Source organism: Thermobia domestica, chromosome 5 (assembly GCF_964235325.1).
Source record: "Thermobia domestica chromosome 5, izTheDome1.hap1.1, whole genome shotgun sequence".
Taxonomy (NCBI): domain Eukaryota; kingdom Metazoa; phylum Arthropoda; class Insecta; order Zygentoma; family Lepismatidae; genus Thermobia; species Thermobia domestica.
The window spans coordinates 38,793,732-38,814,554 of NC_137458.1; the positions used below are offsets into that span (position 1 = coordinate 38,793,732).

A 20,823-nucleotide genomic window follows, 5' to 3' on the forward strand; every position below is an offset into this window, starting at 1 on the left:
GAGAAATGTTAGCAGAGTATAAATAGTTATAGCAGTGGCGTATGCAGAAGTGCGTCAGGAAACGGGCTAAAACACCCAAGCTTATCTTGTAATATTTTGTGTGGGTAGAGACAATGACAGTCCGGGATTCTAGCCCTTCACCTATTTTATTTTACAAAATGTTACAAAATAGTCTTTGTGTCTACAAAGTTAGTATCTTAAATCTTCCTTATGATCAGAGAGGTGAAGGAAGGAATGTTTTATACGGGAACCCATTTAGCTCACGGCAGTCTTCAGGGATTTTAGGCAGGGTAGAGCTCCTTCGTCCTACGCGACCTCCAGAGCAGGTATGGATTAGCGATCAGTGGTCAACTAATGCCTCAATCTTCTTTGGTTCAACTTTTATACGCCATTTGCAGTTGGCTCGTTCCTCTTCGGTTCCCATCGTTCTGTTCTTCTTGTCTTCCTGGTTTTGTGTATAGTCTGGTGCTTATAAACAGTAGCATGTGTTGCTTGAATGAGGTGCTCACGCTGTGAGGTGAGAATCCTTACAATACAATTTCATGCATTTGTATACATATCTTATAATTAGACTTCGGAATTTTAGGCACCAAAAAGTTTAATTTTAGGCGCCTAAAATAGGTACTAAAAATAGGAAAATAGGCGCTAAAAATTAAAAATAGGCTCTAAAAATAATAGTATAAATTATTACATACCCCTTTTTATTAACATCTTTTGTTTTCAGTGAATCAGGTGATTCATTCAGTACACAACTTGCTCATTCGTAATTTTGGAAACAGTAAATTACCAACAGTTTCTCAAAGTTTTCGACTGTCAATCTCTCTCTTTTGTCTGTAAGGATCATCTTTGCTGCCGAAAACGATCTTTCCACTGAGACAGATGTTACAGGAGCATACTTAAATTTCGATACATTTTTCATTTCCACTTCGTCGGGGATGGTTTCATCCTCTCCCATCAAAACTTTCCCTATACGAGCCAACACAAGAAATCCCTCATTCTTCTTCACTACACTTTCCCACTTACACTGCACTTTTTCCCCAACTTTCCCCGTAGCACTTTGGATTTTCTTTTCGGCTTCGTTAACTACTGACACCTGTTCACTAAGTGGCTTTCCCGTAGCTTCCAACTTAGTGATCGTCGTAGGTAAGAATGAAAAATTTGACTTGATATATACAAGATCTCTTTTGAGAATGGGATCTTTGAAAAGTTCCTTCAAAACTGAAACACTTGCAATGTTTTCCACACCAGGAAGTTCGCCAACAACACCAGCAATAGCGTCCAAGTTCTCTGCGTAATACAAAGCTGCTTCAAGCCATGTTCCCCAGCGCGTTAGGACAGGTTGTGGAGGAAGAGAAATGCCAGGCAGTTTTTCTTTAAAGACAGCGATTCTCGATGGGGCTTTGCAAAAAGTTTTTTTCATGTTAGAAATGAGGGCATTGACTTGAGGAAATTCGTTCCTGATTGTTTCAGAAATTCTATGAAAAGCATGTGCTACACAGGTAACATGGATGAGGTTGGGGTAGAAAGGTTTTAGGTTCTTAAACGCAGCAATCATGTAAGAAGCTGCATCTGTGCAAAGAAGAAGAATTTTAGAATCATCCACACCACTAGGATACAGAAGTTGCAAACTTTTGTTCACGGTGTAAGCAATTGTCTGGGCACTCACTTTCTTAATTTCCTTGCTACTTAACAAGTGAGGAGTTGAAGGTCCATCTTCATCAAGTTTTCCTACAACAACATTCACTATGTATCTATTGCATGCATCAGTAGTCTCATCGACGCCTACCCAAATGCTGGAATCGCCAATATCCTTTCTGATTGTATCAAGTGTATTGTTGTATTCAGAATCCAAACACGTTTTCCTGAGTGTTGACTCACACGGTATCGATTGCTGGCACCACTTCTGTAAAAACTGTCGGAATGTTTCATTTTGAAGTGTGTTCCATGGGATGTTGGCAGCGACAAGGGCTCTAGCAAGATCCGCATTAAATGTGTTCGCAGTTCCAGATTCAGATCCAGATCCAGAAGGCTGAGTTAACTGTGTCTGTTTCTGTTGTTTCTTCGCTTTAGATTTGGCAAGATGTCCAGCACCATCAATGTGTTGCTTTAAGTGGCACTTCTTTTCCTGAGAAACCTTAAAAAAAAAAAAAAAAAAAAAAAAAAAAAAAAAAAAAAAACGCTTAGAAATATATTTTCAAATGCTTCTTACAAAACTAGTGAAGATGGTGGCGTTTTAACTTTAATTTCGGTTTCAAATTCTCTAATTTTCTTCGTGTACATTGCGACTAGTATTTTCAAACGGGTCAGTTCGGGTCAGCTTATTGTTGGACACCCTCAGTAACGGGTCGGGTCAGGTCAGCCTAACTCGGGTCACGAGTCTGGTATCGTTAGACCAACTCAGTTCACCAGTCGGGTCGGGTCAAACTATCTCGGGTGACCCGACTCGACCGGTGAACTGAGTTGGTCTAACGCTACCCGACCCGTGACCCGAGTTAGGCTGACCTGACCCGACCCGTTACTCGAGGGTGTCCAACCAAAAGTCGACCCGAACTGACCCGATTGAGAGCACTAATTGCGACAACTACCATCACTGTTTGCTTGCCTTTCTGGTCGTAATGTGCTTTTTTTTTTTTTTTTTTTTTTTAATCGGTGAACGTTACATTATTGATTTAAAGTTGACAAAAAGGCAAACTTGTTGGTCTACCTCGTTAAAGACCAATATACCCCAGTCCCATTTCGAATCAGAACAGATCAAATAAAAGACTAATCGATGAGCATTTTACTTCAGAATAATCCCCAATTTACAGACAGAAGCAATAAAATTGTATATCAATATCTGAGAAATAATATTTAATTTTAAGCACTGTAACTAATTTAATTTTAAGCACTATATTTTATTTAATTTCGAATGCTGACACACTCCAACTTGGCAAAAATTAAAACATAATTTGGCAATATTTTGTTTGAGATTTGGATGCCAAAATAATTGCATGAAAAATTTCAAAATATCGTCCCTTTAAAATTTTCTTTAAAACTGTAATTTACAAAATTTTTAACTGATTTGAACCAAATTTTCCCCAAAATATGATTAAAATGTTTCAGTGTGAAAATCAGTGACCTGTCAAAAATTTAAAATAAGGGCCGTTTTAAAATTTCAAAAATTCAAAATTTTTGCAACTATCAACTGACAGAAACCAAAGTTAGAACGAAAATAAAGTATTAGCAATGCCTTAGTTGAGCGTGAACATCAGCATGATACAATAAATAAAATTGGCGTTTTTTAATTTTTTTTTTTTTTTTGGAAATTAGTTGTCTCTTGCGGCCCTGCGACAAAAGGTGTATGGATATTCTTCATCAGGAGAGAGAGAGAGAGAGAGCAATCGATTAGAATTCCTTTTTTTTTTTTTTTTTTTTTTTTTTGGCTTTGGGGAGAGAACATCAGAGACAAATTCTTCCTTTCTTAAGATCTGTCCTAAAATAAAATTATCCGCAATTGTAATTCTTGTTAGACGAGTGTCAGACTGTTCTTTTCTTGCCCCTGTGTGGAATTTATTTGTCTGTAACTATGGATGGAAATCAATAGCATCTTAAGACAATAGACAGTAGCACCTCGAGCAAAATTGATAAATAAAAAAACAAAGAGACAAACAAGTTTCTGCTTCGTAAAACAAGTTCTGAGACAATCTATGAACCTCAAACGCCGTTATTTAACTATTAACAGATCTTTTCTTTCTTTTTCGAGAAAAATAACAAAAAAAAAAAAAAAAAAAAAAAATGGCCTTTAAACATTTTTCCTATCTTTTATGCTTTTCAAGATATTGACATTTCTAGTTTTTCTTTCAAACTGAAATCCTCGTTTTTAGATATTTTCGGGATGAAAGGATATATCCAGTTTCCTTAACTTTTTAAAGATAATCAATATTGGCATTGCACATTTCTTCTTTCAAACTTTTGGAACTGTTGGCATTTAAAAAAAATTGAATCCCGCCTTTCTTAACTTCTTTCGTATTTTTTTTTTTTTTCTTTTGAAAAACGAGATAGCAAAAATATGTTTTCTTAAGCTCCTGAAACTGTCGAGTAATTGCTGGCATTAAACATTTTTCTCCGAAAAGAGGACCCCTTTTGGAGTTACTGACACAATATGTCAACTTTAACTTACATTGTTTTTAACCTTTACCGCTTTTTTTCGGGGGGGGGGGAGTCCTTCGGAAAGAACCGAGAATGCCATGTCCGCTTTTCTCAAGATCCCCGAGAATCCCTAAAACTGTTGAATGTGTAAGTCTAGACACTTTCTTCCATTAGCACTTTCAAAACCATCGTTCATATATTTCATTTAAGCAGGCTGCTAGAAGTCTTTACATTTTAAAGATTTTCCTGTGTTACAGGATTATTTTTATGTTTTTTCTTAACTGATCTAAATTCCATGTAAATTAGATTTTCACGAGTTCAGCAGCTCAGTAACGTTGTCTCTTAAAATAGTTAACCTCCCATTGATAAAGGTTTTACTTTAGCTAGCTATACAGAAACAAGGAGGGGGGGGTGTACAATTGATTTAATTAAATTTATAAATTCTGTAAATAAAAATAGCTTTTCTTACCTGCTTGCTGCACAATGGACAAAAGATTATTCTTCCATCGTATGTTAGATCTGGAAATTCTTGCAACCACTGGCGAATCAAGGTACTTTTTGAAGACTTCTCCTTTGGCATTGTTGCGTATGATACAAAACTTCTTTTTAAGAATCCTCAAGATCTGTGACTGGGCTGTAAGCCGTTGAGTCCAATTGTTCATGCGTTGTAGAGACGATGTATCGTTCTTGAACTACGTGTTTAAGATAAATCACTGCACTGACCCGAAAATGATACATGGATGGATACTCCAGTCAACTGAACCGCGTCACTTCATGAATCGTTTCTGTTCGTGGACTTTGGTTTTTCCCAAATATTGAAAGCGAAGACCCGAAGAGATTCTTGCTTCAATAGAGCTGTGTGTTGATTTGTGAATGTGTGTGTGTAAACTATTGTCCAAATTCCAGAGAGCTGAACGGATCACAGAAGAGCTGAAGTGAGCCGCTACAGAAGAGAAAAGGTGGAATAGTTCCAAGAATGCAGAACGGCAGGGAGGGGAATATTGGTTACTGCGATATGCACTTAGCAATAGCTTTGGTTTTGCCCCTGGGGAAAGAGAGACAGACAGAAAGAGATAGAGATCTTTCAGTACAGTGTCTGCAGGATGCAAAGGGATGGTTTGTCTTTGTCTTTCACAAATGGGCTTGACCTTGAGCAGAAATAGCTCAACTTTTAGAAACAATTTTTTACATACAACCACCCTCTGCGTTTCACTTCTTCATACGAGTTAGACTAAAATTAGCCTCGACAAACACACTCACTCTGCCTTCAGATTTGTCAATTAAATTTCACTCAACACTAAAAAAAAAGTTTATTTAAAAAATACAGGAATTTTGTATTTTTTGCAGTTTTAGGCATTTTTAGGCCAAAACGGCCAAAATAGGCGCTAAACTCCATTTTAGGCATTTTTAGGGCACTTATAAAGTGTTTTAATAGGCTTAATTCCTCATGATTCGTAAAGATCCGAAGTATTTTTTACTTCCTATAAAGGGAACAAAATAGGCATTTGCCTTAAAATCCGAAGTCTACTTATAATAAATGCTATTTTTTGTATATTTTACTCTAGGAGAGTTAAACCCCGAAACCCTCTTGTGTACGCCACTGAGTTATAGATCACGAGTAATGTACTTGAAAAAAACATGAAAACCCATCGATTCGTCCATCGATTTTTTTTGGGGGGGGGGGTGCTTGTCAGCATTATCCTTCCTCACGTCATTCGTCAGATTGCTCGGTCTCTGCTCCTTATGCATGTAGTTCATCTGGTTTACTGAGAGTGGAGGAAGCGACTATGACGTCAAAGAGCGTCGAGTTCAAAGTGACTGCAGTATATTCTTTCCGATGGGAATGTATTGTATTTCATAATGTATAAAAGCGTTTTTTTTTTTTTTTTTGTGAGGAATTCTTGTATCCGCTGTTATTTACTAAGGAAGAAACCAGAAAAAACAGGACAGTGTGTAATACCTTTTATTACTTGTTCCGCAGGTGTCGGAAGAAAGAATGGCGGGAGGATTTGCCAGCAACGAGCGTTATCATCACATTTCACAACGAAGCCCGATCTACCCTCCTACGCACCGTAGTCAGGTAAGACATTGTCGTTTCACGCTTCCTCTAATATACTCATTGTCACGCCTAGGTGGGTGCTTAGTTGGTTCGTTCTTTTTTTTTTCGTTGTAAAGCTATACCTCTTTGTTTCTCTCACATCCATTAGAACAAAAGTAATTATTTTTCTCTGAACTTGGTTTTGTTTTTATGTTGTTTCACCTTTTGTTTTTTGTATTCTGCATGTAGATTGTTTGTGGGAGCATAGGATACTGACCCTCCTAAAAATGCATTTTTTTTTTAAACTTTATTTATGTGGGTGAAATCTAGATTAACATAAAGAATTGCTTCGCTGTAATTCATTGGTCGAGTACTCAACTGTGCTATGCAGTATTGCATGTGGGCTCATGGTATATAAACTGCGCATGAGTGGGCAATGTTCACAGTGAATCACAAAAACTCGGGAAGTTGATCTCCTTCACTGTAAATATCTTAAAAAAATCAGTAGGGAGGGCCCCAGGAGTATTTTAAGCGTATGATTATGTAAATTTGTTGGGGGATGATAGAAGAACGATAGAAAGAAATGCAGAAGCCTTATTAAGAGGCCTCATCACTGGGAAATTAAAATACCGCTAATTTTACAGTAAATATGTGATATCTTCAAATAGATAAAAGATAATCGAAAAGTCGAACAAAACCTCCCTAGACAATATAATTTTGCGTGAGATACCGTTATCATGACTCATTTATCTCCTTTCGATTTCCAGCCATTTAGAAATTTCGGCATTTATTTTCGCGTTTCTAAATAACTGCAAACGGAAAGCTACTAGGTGACTCGTGATAACGGTACCTCATGCAGTATAACATCGTCTAGGGAGGTCTTGATCCACTTTTCAATTATCTTTTATCTATTTGAAGATATCACATAATTACTGTAAAATTAGCGGTATTTTAATTTCGCAGTGATAGGGACTCTTAAACGCTTGCAGAGACATAGGTTTATGAGTAAATGCAGAGAAAGCTAAATACACGTTTGCCTGGATCGGGATTATAATAGGTTCTGCAAATTATGGATGTGTCAAAATATCAAATAATTCCTTCGACAAAGTGGATACTTTTAAATATCTATAGGATCAATACCCACACACCAAAACCATATCCACGGAGAAATCAAATGTCCATTGAAAGCCGAGAATTCGGGTTATCTCACTTCAAAATCTTTTGTCGTCGCGAATTCTGTCGAGGAATGTGAAGCTTAAAATATATAAAACGATAATCATACCTGTTGTGTTGCGTGGTTGCGAAACGTGGTCGCTTACTATGAGAGAAGAACGCAGAGTGAATAAAATCCTGAGACAAACATTCGAACCGAAGAGGAACGGGAATGGGGAATGGCGGAAATTGTATAATGAGGAACTGCATGATTTATACCGTTTATCAAACATTGTTAGGATCAAGTTTAGAAGGCTTAGGTGGGCATGTCATATAGGGCCTAGTTAGAATAGAAGAAAGTAGGAACGCTTTCAAAATTTCAATCGGAAAACGACTATTAGGAAGACCTAGTCGCAGATGGGAGGACAATATTAAGATAGATGTCGCAGAAATATAAATACAAAGAAACTTGTTATGGACAGTTTGCTATGGACAGAAGTCAATGGAGAGCTTTTGCGAACGCAGCATTGAATCTTCGGGTTTCATAATAAGCTATAGAGTTAGTTGTATAGGCTTTCATGGACGTTATTTATGTCTTTCTTAATTCAAGTGCTTCAGGAAGTTGGGACAATATTTAAAAATTATTGTGCTTGCGCCAGGTACCAAACCCGGAACAATGTGCTCTGTCTTCTTTATATATATAATTAAATTTAAAAGTAGAAAAAGTTAGTGAGTAGATAATGTTCACAGATCAGTGTATATGTTTATATTAACTTGACTATAGTATGGCAACACTGTTTGCCAAAAAGTTTTGTAGTTCTGTGGCGAAACGTATGGTATACACAGTATATGTGGTGGTTTCTCTCGGTTTCCGAGGTTGGAGAAGGAAGAACGGCCCTAGTGGAATGTAGTGTTATTGCGTGTAATGCAGGATGTGAGTGATATGGACATGGGAAAGAATTAAAGTGTTGGGAATTGGATTTTCGGAGAGAAACCGTTTATTTCTGCTCCCACTAATTTCCATCTACCTGTGGGAGAAATGGTTTCAGTTACAAATGAGTTGATGGAAGCTAGAGCTGCGTTTATACACAAATCCTCTCATCTCTCTCTTTTTTTGTTCTCCCTGTTGTTTGTGAAAGAGGGCGGGAGAGGAGAAAGTACAAGTGAATTATACTTGTACACAATAGCTACAAGAGTGCTCGAAGTGTTAATCTGGATTATGTGTTAATATGGTATCCATTACGTTAATGAGTTTACTAGGCATGGTGCTAGAATTAATGTTATTAAAATATTGTATTTTGATGTCATGGACTTTGTAGTCACTAACAAATATGGAATATCCACCTAATAATATATTTTCTCAAGTTTTCGATGTAAAAGAAACTTTTGGGATAATTTTTAATCTGGAGAGGACATGGTTTTCTTCAAGTAGGCCTACTCAGATTAGCTTTCATACTGTTATGTTTTCTGAGAAAAGAAATTATGAAGATAGATGGATATATATTTTTGCTGGCAACTGAACACTACACACAGGGCTGGCGGAAGAGATACAATCAGGGCTGGATCCAGAATTTTCTGACGTGGGGTGCACCAATAACTACCAGTTTATTTAAATTAAATTTGTATTTTTTAAATGTCTTTAGGCATCTGCGGTATGAATGAAGAATTACCCTGGAAATGATCAATGCCCGGTTTTGGAAATCGAACCCACGACTTTCCGAGTGTAAAGCTAACGCCTTACCAACTGAGCCACCGCTGTTTTGTATCGGTATAATTTTTCAGCACATAATTAGCTTGCTGCTTTAGATCAGAAGTTTCTTTAATCATGGACACTTAGAATAAGATGGATACTTGTATCGTACAAAATAATTATGGAAGTGTTGCTATTTTCACTGGTAGCTTCTCATTTTAGATAGTGTATATTTACAACGAAGGGGGGGGGAGTGCATATGCACCGGTGCACCGTCGTAAATGCGGTCCTGGATATAACTGCTTTTGAAGAAGCTGTTAGTTTGGAGTTCCTTCGTCTCTATTCTTCGTTGTATTATCTGTTCCATCTTACTTCTAAATAACCTAAAACAAAGCTACGTGCCACTAAAGCACGGTGATTTGCTGCTGAGTTACTGACGTATAGACTCTTACGCAAAATAGTTCATCACTAGAATCAGAATTTTACTATAACACTATAACGAGAGGCAACACCAAAATAGAAATTACGTATGAATAGTGCAATCAACTGTACCGGGTATTTAATAAAGAAAAATCACAAAGTATACGTAATAGTGAAGAAATAGTGCTTGGATTTTTTTTTTGAACTCCTGTTTTCAGATCAATTCAGTTTAACATCCCACGATTATGCACTGAGGCTAAGGGAGATGGCGATGAGATGGATTTTCATTTTCTGATTTTTGATTCAATTTGTTTTGCAGGAAACCTTCGAACTCTATCTCTTCATTTTTGATTGACTTTCGCGAATATTGTACCTCCCTACGAAAATACATTGAAAAGATAGGGGAAACGTCTATCGTTCCTTTAAACTTACCTTCAAATAAACTGGAATTAGATGGTAAAGTGGTTGTAAGGGCGAAGAGGATGAAGCCATTAAATGAAAGAAAGAAAGACTAGAAAGCATAGTAATCGGTTTCCTTGTGTTACAGCCAACGAAGCCTATGGCGAACTTGACTTCTTTCAATTGAGTTTGTGTGGTCAGTTGAGTCGGCTTCCATCGCTGCTATTTGTGGTTTCCGGGTCGGAGTCTAATAGCGGCATAATTGCCTTATGACGTTGGATTAACACCGAAAATCGTATGCCTTCCAGAATCGAACCCGGAACCACACGCATTAAAATTTCAAGTACGGGAGCATCCTTTAAGTATAATGTAAATAGGGAAGAAATTTTAGGTAGAGCTTAGCTCATGAATCTCTGCCGCGATTGACGGCAACGAAGAATTAGAATCGTGGCAGAGATTCGTGAGCTAAGCTCTACTGTGAGCATGGGGTCAGGAATCTTGTGCTTAATGCTGCACCAGGCAAGTTACATAAAAGTTACAGAAAATATAACTTCATATTCTTCATGCTTTCATTTTATATACAGTTTATAACATTCTTATTCGTACACCTGAATTTATGAGAAAAAATGTAACATATGTGTACTTTAAGTTTATTATTTTTATATCTACTATGTGTATATGAGTAAAGGAGGTGTTGATCAAAGATTTCAATTTAAAAACCAATCCAAAGTAGTATCAAAAATTATTCAATAGTAATAAATAAAGAAAAACACCATGTTTTCTTGCAACATTTCTATTCGTACAATAATATGACGTGTCGTGTTAATCGCAAATAATATTATCATTCACGAGTATTCTTCGTTTTGGATTGGAGCAGTGTGGGTGGTGTAGGTGACCTGTGTTAGTGGTAGCTGCAGCGCGTACTTTCTTTCGAACACCACGGATCAAAATGGGTAAGCAGAAGGAGCTGACTTCCAACCTAAAAGAGGTAATTATAAACTTAGCACTGAGAGGAAATTCTTTACGTCAAATAGCACGTACCGTTAATAGCTCACACTCCACTGTGCAGTACATAGTACAAAAATTCAGAGAGCACGATTCAACGAGGATTTTACCGAAGAAACCAAAGGAACGTAAATTAAAAGCACGCGACGAACGTTTCATTCTGCAAAGAGTTCGAGAAAATCCCAAATTATGTGTCCCCGAACTACATCCATTATTGGAAAATGTGTCCAGGAAGCAGATGTGTCACCAAACTGTCCGAAGTGTGTTGTGGAAACATGGGTATCATGGTCGAATCGCGCGAAAGAGGCCGTATGTAAGTAAGGAGAATCGAAAGAAGCGCCTTGCGTTTGCAAAACAACATCGTGATAAGGATCAAGAATTTTAGGATAGTGTTATATGGTTCGATGAGACGAAAATAAACCTTTTTGGGTCAGATGGGGTATGTAGGGTATGGAGAAAACCAAATACAGAGAATAATAATATGAACACCACCCCCCACAGCTAAACATGGTGGAGGGTCACTTATGATGTGGGCCTGTATGTCATACACCATCCAGTTTACTGATGGCATTATGGATGCCAATGTATATTGTGAAATATTAAAGAACAATGTCAAGCAGTGTGCAAAAATTAGTTACAGATTTCAACAGGACAATGACAGTAAACACAAGGCTAGACTTAGCATGTACCAAGTTTGTGTTGTTCTTATGATTTCTTTATGGTATAATAGCCTGTGTGTACGAATAGGAAAGTTGCACGAAAACAGGGGTTCTCTCATTGTTTGCTTTTATTAATTAATATTTAATTTGATACGAATTATTTTTTCTATGTTTTTCTGTTTGTAAAGCCCTAATGTACCCAAACCTGACAATTAGCTAGCACAATATTGTAGTTTAATGGAGAAATTAAATATTTTGTGTGAAAAAACAATGTGTACGAATAAGAATGTTATATACTGTATTTCAAAATGAACATTGGCATAGTCTAGTGACTAGTGTGCTTGCTGGGAATACAACGCCTGGAATAAAATTCTGGCAATGGTTCGGAATCCACTTCGAGATCTGACCTTTATGACATCGCCATTGTATAAATACGTAAAGTAAAGTCAATCAACATACAATAAAATGGCGCTTAACAACCAAAATAGGATATCTTCATCCTACAAGACTTTAGACAACGTCTCAAATCGCATGATTCCGTTATCGTAGCCCTGATTCCGTAGTAGACTTTATTTGGTATCTGATCTCAATCGTGGAAAATTATTTTTCTCTCGTTGTAGAGTGGTATGTGAGCAGTCGTACATAAAAGTTTCACTTAAATTGTCCATAGACGCAGCTAATTGCTCACCTACTGACCGCCTATTTGGTCGATGGGCAATAAGATTGTACGAATATTGCCCAGTGTGTGGGGCCGTTTCGACCAGACTGCAGGCAAATTTCGTATACTCGTCATCGCCTAGTAATGGTTTGAAAAGTTCATTCGATCCACCAACCACCACGTTGCCGAGCGATCTGGGCATCGCCAGGCGATGGGATACCGAGAAAAATGGCTTGTGTGGCGGCAAGTAATGATATCGGGAGATCACTGAGAGTCTGCGCACGCGCAAAGCGGCCCAAACCACATGTTCACGCATTATGAACTGATGAAGTAGAGATTGCGTACTTGATTGCTTTTTTTAAAAAAAAGAAAAGAAAAGAAAAAGAAAAAAAATGACCGGTAATTCCATTGTCCATCAACATAATTGCCGCTCGCTGGGCGACGAACTTGCCATCTAAATGGCCAACTTTAAGTATATAGCTATACCTATTACCGTATATATTCTATTGTACAGTTCGAAGCATAGAAAATGTTACAAAAAGTTTAAGTCCAACTTAGGAACAAACTCTTGCGCCATGTGCTTATGCATTCCGAAATACACTTCTCATCAAATAATTATTTTCGGTATTCAACACAACTCACCCCCTCCTCCACCTCTCCTTGTCTAAACTGTTGTGTGACATCCATATTTTTAGTTTTGTGCTGAGATCGGCTCAATTGTTAAGAATGCTCGCCGTCTCAAAACTTAACCAATATCACCATTATATCCTCTCTCTCATACTGCTTTTATTTCTCCCAATGTTGTCACATGAATCAGCCGTGTAATTAAAAGATACTAACAAAAGGGAGCAAATATATCAATTATTCAAATCTAAAGTAAAAATGCAGATGGACAAGGCTATAATAGACTTAATTTTAAAATATTAATAACTTTTCTGCTGAAAAAAATGAGTAATTCCGACAAATAATGGAACCTAGTAATGATAGAGCATTAACTTGCATTTTTCTCTGCAATACGCTGCAAGTAATTATAGTACATTTATAGTTTCTTTAAGTTTTTGTTAATAGTTTTAGTGGGCTCGAAATTTATTTTTTCTGCATGCGGACTCGTATAGTTATTATTACGTTATGAAGGAAGTGTATATCCTTTTTCTGGTGATTGTACCTAAATTTTGACTTTATGTGACGTCACATGTCCAATATTTTTTCTTTATAACCTAAGGTTAAAAAATGTTTTTTCTTATTTTCACCAATTTTTCTTTCCCTCTAATGAAGTGAAGGTGACTTTTTTTTTTTTTTGGCTGCACAGGAGGAGATATTTGCCAAGATGATGCATTCTCTGTGTGTAAATGTCGTGGGCAGCTGCAGCCCAGAGAAACTGTGCATCCATTTCTTTCAAGCAATTTATTTTTGTTTTTTTATTCCTGCGAGTCATTCGAAGTAATTTCACAGCTGGTGTTTTCAAAATGGAAAAGAAAAAGCAAAGGAAAATGAATTTCAGGTGAATGGATTCCTCCCACTTTTGCTCTTCTTCAATAGGAGATCAACACAAACATTAAGTCTATAATGATGCAAATGAAATAACAAAAGAAAGGGAAAATGTTATTTTGATATAATTCATATCCAGTGTCTGAACTTACATGTTATAAGAGAAATGCACAATCACCAGAGGGCCTTCATTTGTACCAAAGTACAGTTTATTGACTTAGACAACTTCTTGGTTGGCTTCTTCACCTTTCATTTTAGCTTAAAGTTATCAAGAGTTTTTATTAGTCTACATATTTGCTTGTATTTTCACGTATTGTATAGTCTTAAATACCCTACCTAATTAGATTAAAACAAAACTCTTTGATCGCTTTTAGTGCACGGGGTCTCGGGTTCGACCCCAGTGGGAGATCCTTGAAATTTGAACGAATTACAGTGGTTCAGATCCCACCTGATAAGAAAACAACGACTGGCTTAAGCTGGCCAGTAAGAGATTTTAAGTTGGGGATGTGTAGTCAGCGTATTGTGCAAGGATGTTATAAAATAGAGGATCTATCTTTACAACAAAATCGTGAAACCATACGTGACAGTTTCGCCACCCCCATTATACCCTTTCTACCCAATAAGATTACAATGTTTTGAGCCAACATTCATGGCGGAAACGAAATAAGCCAATCATACATGCCGATGCTTTTTTTTTTGACTTCATTGAGTTAATAGGATGAAGATACATATGGACAGATCCTCTATTTTATAATATCTTTGGTATTGTGAGTCATCTTTCCATTGGTACTGATTTTCATCACCAGATCTTGTCACTTTCATTTATGTATGATAGTTCCTCACTTATCCTCACGATGCTGCATGAAAGTCGCATTACTAGCATCAGGCCGGGCTGAATGTTAGTTCGATCGAAAGCTATTTTTTTTGGTTGTTTGGATGGTTGGAGATTAAGAGTCTCTTTTCAGTACCGAGGCTATATGAGACGTGAACTTACAATTCAGGGTGGAACCCTAACCACTGTATTGCGTTCAAATTTTAAGATTTTCTCTACCACCGAGAGTCCGTTCCTTTCCATACTCATATTCCATGAATTTGTTCATAATAATTCTTTTTCATTAATCATTGTCTCATTGAATAAAGGACAGAAAAAAAAACTGGAATGAAAATTTTCAGTTTTGCGTCCAACGATTATACCGGCTAGGCTAAAAGAGACGGTGATGAGAAATGAACTGAATGATGGAATGAATAAAGTTGGAGAAAACGGGAGGACCCCGAGAAAACTCACGCACATGGTGTTTGTCCACCACAAAGTTCACTTCGTGCGGACTGGAATCTAACCAGGACCTTATGCACCAGAGGTGAACGCTCTACCACTGATCCACCGTGGCTCCTAAGGTCGGGAATGTCTAACGTTAAACTAAATATTTTCATTTTATTTAACGGACAATCTAACAGGCTGTTATACATAACTACAATTGCCAACATCAGTATACAATGATGCATTTCAGACGTCATATATAGGTCTACTTACAATTAGAAATTTCTTTAAAAAAGAATCGTGTGTAGATACCATGTACAAAATATATAAACAGAAACCCCATAACACACTCAAAGTCATTCGCAATACAAATTCCGAGATAAATAAGCAACAGCTGCTATGGATCTTTTCTATAGTACAAATGCAGCTATGACTAATTTTAAGCATGTCTCATGTAACAGAGATTCCAATTCCCAACACTTGTAGAGTAATGGAAAGTAAGTGGATGATTATTTTCCCTGAGAATAGCGTCAGCTATAATTTTGTCTTCCCTCATAATTATAGGAAGAAGCTAAACTTGCTAGTCATTTGCATTTACGATTGATAGGATAATGAAGATTTGGGTATGGATAGATGCTATTCAAAATAGATATTTATACATTCACAATTAGAGTCATTGCTAGGTAACAATATAAAGTACTGCTTGTGTAGAATTAGATGACAAATTTTTGGCTGTATATTTAACAGTCGAAAATAATATGGGTAGATTATCATGTTAATAGAATGTGGGGGTAGAGGATATAAAGCTTTGTCCACAAGTAGAGAAGTACGCAGGGTATGGGTCTTGGGGTCCGGGTCCCTCCGAAATCTCGACTTTTCTGTAAATTGAGTCTAATTTTAGGGGTATTTTTACAAATTTTAATATAATTTATCTTGATATTGAATTTGGACTCCCCGAAATAAATTACTGCGTCTGTTTACAACATATGAAAACTGACCAACGCAGTTAGATGTTTATGTTTACATAGTTAAAATTCTGTTTGAAAGAATACAAACCAATCAGAACAACTAGATATACACGTTAACGTAATAACTCTGTCTAGAAATACTCGAAAATAATAAAAACAGCTGGACAACTTACGTTGGTAGAATTAAAAAGGACAGCACTTACTTATGTCTAAAAAATAAAATATACAGGGTGTTTTAAAATAAATATCGGGGTTTTCAGTCTTTGTAGTATTTATTACATTTAACGTACAATTATAAATGTATCAAATGAAAGAGTTTTTGCTACAAGTGTTCAATATGAGCACCATTCGTCACACAGCACACATCTAGTCGCAGTGCCGGTCTGGAGCAATCACGGGCCCTCGGCTAAAGTTGGTTCTGGGCCCCTTGATCGAGAAACTTTTCACAGCGTATCTTCGGTACTTACAACAATGATTAAAGGTTTGTTTATGAAAAAAAAGTTTCTGAAGTATTTTAAATCTACGTTACGATAAATGACAAGGCAAAACATACTTAAGCAATATAACGTAGATATAAATCATGATATAGGTTTCGGCGTCAGTTCAGCATTGTACTATATGATGTAATGAGGCTATGAGTGAAAAAGATAAATGTGTTGATATGGCAAAATTATGCGAAACCCGTATAGTTATAAACCTTTTTTTTATTCTATGAGAACTAATGACAAATATTTAACGTGTATTACAACAGTTAGAATATATGACCACATATAACTGTAAAAAGACGAAAATATTGATATGCACTAACAAAGTGAAGCTTATTCTAGATTTATATTAATACAAATAGGCAAATTATTGATTACTACTAATAAATGATTACAATATCATAAAGCACATAACTGTAAAATTGAAAATGACTCAGACACACACAGGAATTACAAAGTATCAGGAACATATCAATATATTAATTTTCTTTTCAAAACTTCGCTTGTCACCGCAATTTCATCAATGAATTTATTTTTCTCCAAATTTATAAACAACTCTCTCTCAACATTCAACATCAAAGGAAATAGTAAGTTCGAGTCTATTTTTTACAATTTTCAATTTCGAAATAACTCGTTCACAAGTCACCTGAGTGGATGGAATTATCATTATGTATTTAAACACAGTATATAAATTACTAAATAATCAAAACTGTGACGATAGTTAATAGAGAATGGGAAATGCCCATGAGAGACATCTGAAACATTTCCTTTTAGTACCATATTGAGTTTGAGACTTTTTTCCTTTTATCTTCAGATTCTTCTTCAGATATCACACTTTCATCTGAATCACCATCACCATCATTATTTGTAATTCTCACAAATTTACATACTTCTTTCTCTTCTGGTTCTTCAGACTTGTCACTAAAATCTGCACTCAAATTACGATACTGGCTTGCAAACTGTTTCAGTTCTAACAACAACTCACTTCTATTCACGTTTGCTAATTGAGAAATAGTTTGCAAGCAATCATCTGGAAAATCTTCTACCTCCATTGCAACTATATCCTTGTACCTTTTTGAGTCTAACCAGAAACAATCAAGCAGTAGAGTCTTGTTGGGTACAAACCGTTCTTCTGTACTTTTACCCGCATAATCGAGAATGTTCAACTATAGTGCTTTGTATTTCTGGTCATGTGACAAATTTCTAACCTTGTCAGAAACTTGTTCACAAGACATTTTCTTCACCTTGGGAATTCTTTTTTTTTTTTTTTTTTCTGGAAAATCACCTTCTATATAAATTTCCCCATTCCTAAAATAAGCTTTGATGTCTTTAACTAGGGATTTACATTTGTCATACAATCTTTAAAATTTTTGTCACTTCTTTTTCTTCTAATTTCGTCTAATAATGCATCTACCGACTACCAGGCCTTTGCATAGTCTAAAGACTAGCTTTGGAGAAAGGTGGACTCAGGAGAAGTAACTGAAAACATGTCGAGCATGACTACAGCTAGAAACAAATTTTCGAATTTGCACCACTGTCCTAGAAGGGAACGCACTGTAAATTTTGCTTTGCAATCGAAATTGCCTGTTGACATATCTAACAATACTGACAAAAATGTAACGAATTTAGAAGATTCAACAAGCTCACCCCACTGTAAACATCCAATAATAGACTAAGCTACTGCTTCAATCTTTTTTCTAATGATTAAATGACTGTTTTAATTAAGTTATACATGCAGAGAACACACACACGAAAATATCTTGGAATTAAAAAAAAAATGTTTAGTAAACTATTTCACTCGTTTGTGTCGGGAATTAATACAATTTTAATGTTAGAGAATTTTAGGAAAACCTGTGAAAAATACGAAAAGAAAGGAACAATAAATCTATGAAAACTGTCACAAAGGAAAGTGCGGCAACTATAATGTCCGAAGGGAAATAGTATAACAGATAAATAGTTTTCGGTACTGTATCTAGGTAATGTTATTAGAGAAGATACCGTATGAACTGTGAACTGAAAATTAAAGTTAGATAGGAAAAAATGTCATTACATCCAACTTACTTTATTAATATTTTGGGTGCCCCTACAAGAGTGGCGCCTTAAGCTATAGCTTGTTATGTGAAAATCTCGTACTAGTTGTTTTCAAACTGGTTTTCAGGCATTACATTAAACTATGTTGTTGTGTTTTAAACTAATCAGTAGTTAATTCTGTGTTTGTATTCTAAACATCTGATAATTAAGTTATTTTTTAAGTTTTAAATATTTATTTTCCTATGTGTCCGGGCCCTCCCAAAGGCTCTCGGGCCCTTTGGGCCCTCGGCGATTGCCGAGCAGCCGACCTAGCCAGACCGGCACTGTCTAGTCGATAGGCGAGAAAGGTCCATAAACTTTTTCCCGGGATATGACACAAAACACATTCAATTTAGAGGAGTCTCGTTGCAATTGTACCATCTCATGGGGATTTCCTGACCCCCAAATGCGAACATTATGTGTGTTCACATCGTCACTTAGGTGAAGTATCGATTCATCACTGAAGATGACACGATCCACAAAATCTTCGTCATCATGCAGCAACATTTCATTTGTTAAGTTGGCACGTAAACTGTAGGCTTTAGAGCTTGTAGCAACTACAATCGATAAGGATGTAGTTGTAAGCATTTCCTTAAAATTCTCCACACAGACGGTTACACTGTAACTACAGATTCAGTCTTTGCAAAATGTAAAACAAAAAAGCTTTCTGCTCATTAGTCATCATCTTTGTTACTAGCGCTTTCTAACGGCAGAGAGAGGAGACAGTGCATGCGCATGAGTGCGTATAAAACTGAATTGTTCTTTCATTTCATGTATTACTTGTAATTATGAGTTAATTGTCATAAATACTACAAAGCCTTAAAAACCCGATATTAATTTTGAAACACCCTGTATTATTTAAAATTGAAATGAGAAGGACGTCCCATTGTTATATACTTTAGGCCAGGGGATCTCAACCTTTTTCACTGACATACCACATAATACCACCAAAAGTCGTACATACCACCCAGCAGAGGCTCGTGTACCACAGGTTGAGAACTCCTGCTTTAGGCTAAAGGCAAAGGATGGTTATGATAGAATTGATGTAATAACAACATGGGAGGAAAGAGGAGAACCCGGAAAATACCCACCGAACACCGAAAATACTCATGGAAAATGTTGACCATAAATTTGTATGGGCTGGGATCAAACCAGAAATTCCTCGTTCAAGAGGTAAGCGCACCTCACTTGACTCCTGTAATAATAGCTTTTGTCTGAATTGATATTTAGAAACATCATCCCCCCCCACTTCTCCCTCAGAAAATAAGTAAGTCTTAAGATGTCGCGATCAACCGTGAATTTCGCTTGTTGAAGTCATAAAATTTTTGATTGCCACAATTAACTTCAACTTCTCATAAAGAAAGTGACATATTGCGGTATAATTGCCCGACCACTTCATTAGATGAAAGAAAGAAAAACATCTTTGTGTGAGAGAGTGTGAGCGTTTCAGATTCTTCTGTGACCTTCAACTTTTGGCTTTGTTTTACATATTGATTACTTTGCTATCGGTGTACTTACGGCAGAGCATTACGTGAATAACCATATAGATTAAATAACTGACTAGGAATGCGTTGTCGCCGTTTGTGTGATTTATAGGTGTAATTTTCTTTCCAATGTGATCCTCACTTCTAACGAGGTCTATATAATATCCTAACTCTCCTATTTATTGCGCATTATGCATTTTATATGAAAAATGACAAACGAGATAATTACAAACTTAGTTTCTACTTTATAAGACCTCTAAGGTGACTGCAACTTCCAAAATCATAAAAGTGATCTGTTGTGTTGTTTTTGTTTTGTCTTTCCTTGACCTGGATTCGATATTTTAACAGTATATTGAGTTGCTGGATAATGTTGTTTCTTTACACATTTTACATTGAATTCGTTTTAGTCATTATATACTAAGTATTTATAAGTAGGTGTGTGGAGCATTGTTAAGAGTATCTCAGTGATGCCAACCTGAAACATTATAAAATCTCATCTCGAGCGGAACCCGGCGGGAGCTCATGTGGTTTGGATTCCACGTTAATCAGTAGGTCCCGTTTCATATAGCCTCGCTGCTAAAAGGAGTGTTAAATTCAAAATCAATTCAATTCAACAATATCTGGGGAATTGAGGAGGGAGAAAGGAAGGAGTACGCGGGACCACTAATAATAAAATGGAATATCATCATCAGCAAAATGTGCTTTTAATATTGTAATGTAATTATAATAAAAATGTCCTTATAATAAATTTTGAAACAAAACAATACTGTCTTTGTGTGCAAAGCAAGCATTCGTGAACACGAGTTATTTTTCGTAATATGAACTCGAATGTATGATGTAAACGAGAGGAAACACAAACTGTGACAGTTTGAAGATGTTGGTGTTTGATGCATTATATAGCTTTTTCTTATTTTTTCTTTC

General features: G+C 36.4%; 1 protein-coding gene across 1 annotated transcript in view; it reads left to right on the top strand.

Moving 5' to 3' along the window:
- The window catches only part of Pgant2 (polypeptide N-acetylgalactosaminyltransferase 2), a 547,092-nt gene that overhangs the window by 417,147 nt on the left and 109,122 nt on the right, over positions 1 to 20,823 (top strand). The window contains exon 3 of the mRNA XM_081758540.1: positions 6,110 to 6,208. Coding sequence (XP_081614666.1) covers positions 6,110 to 6,208 — 99 coding nt within the window. The remainder of the gene's footprint in view (positions 1 to 6,109; positions 6,209 to 20,823) is intronic.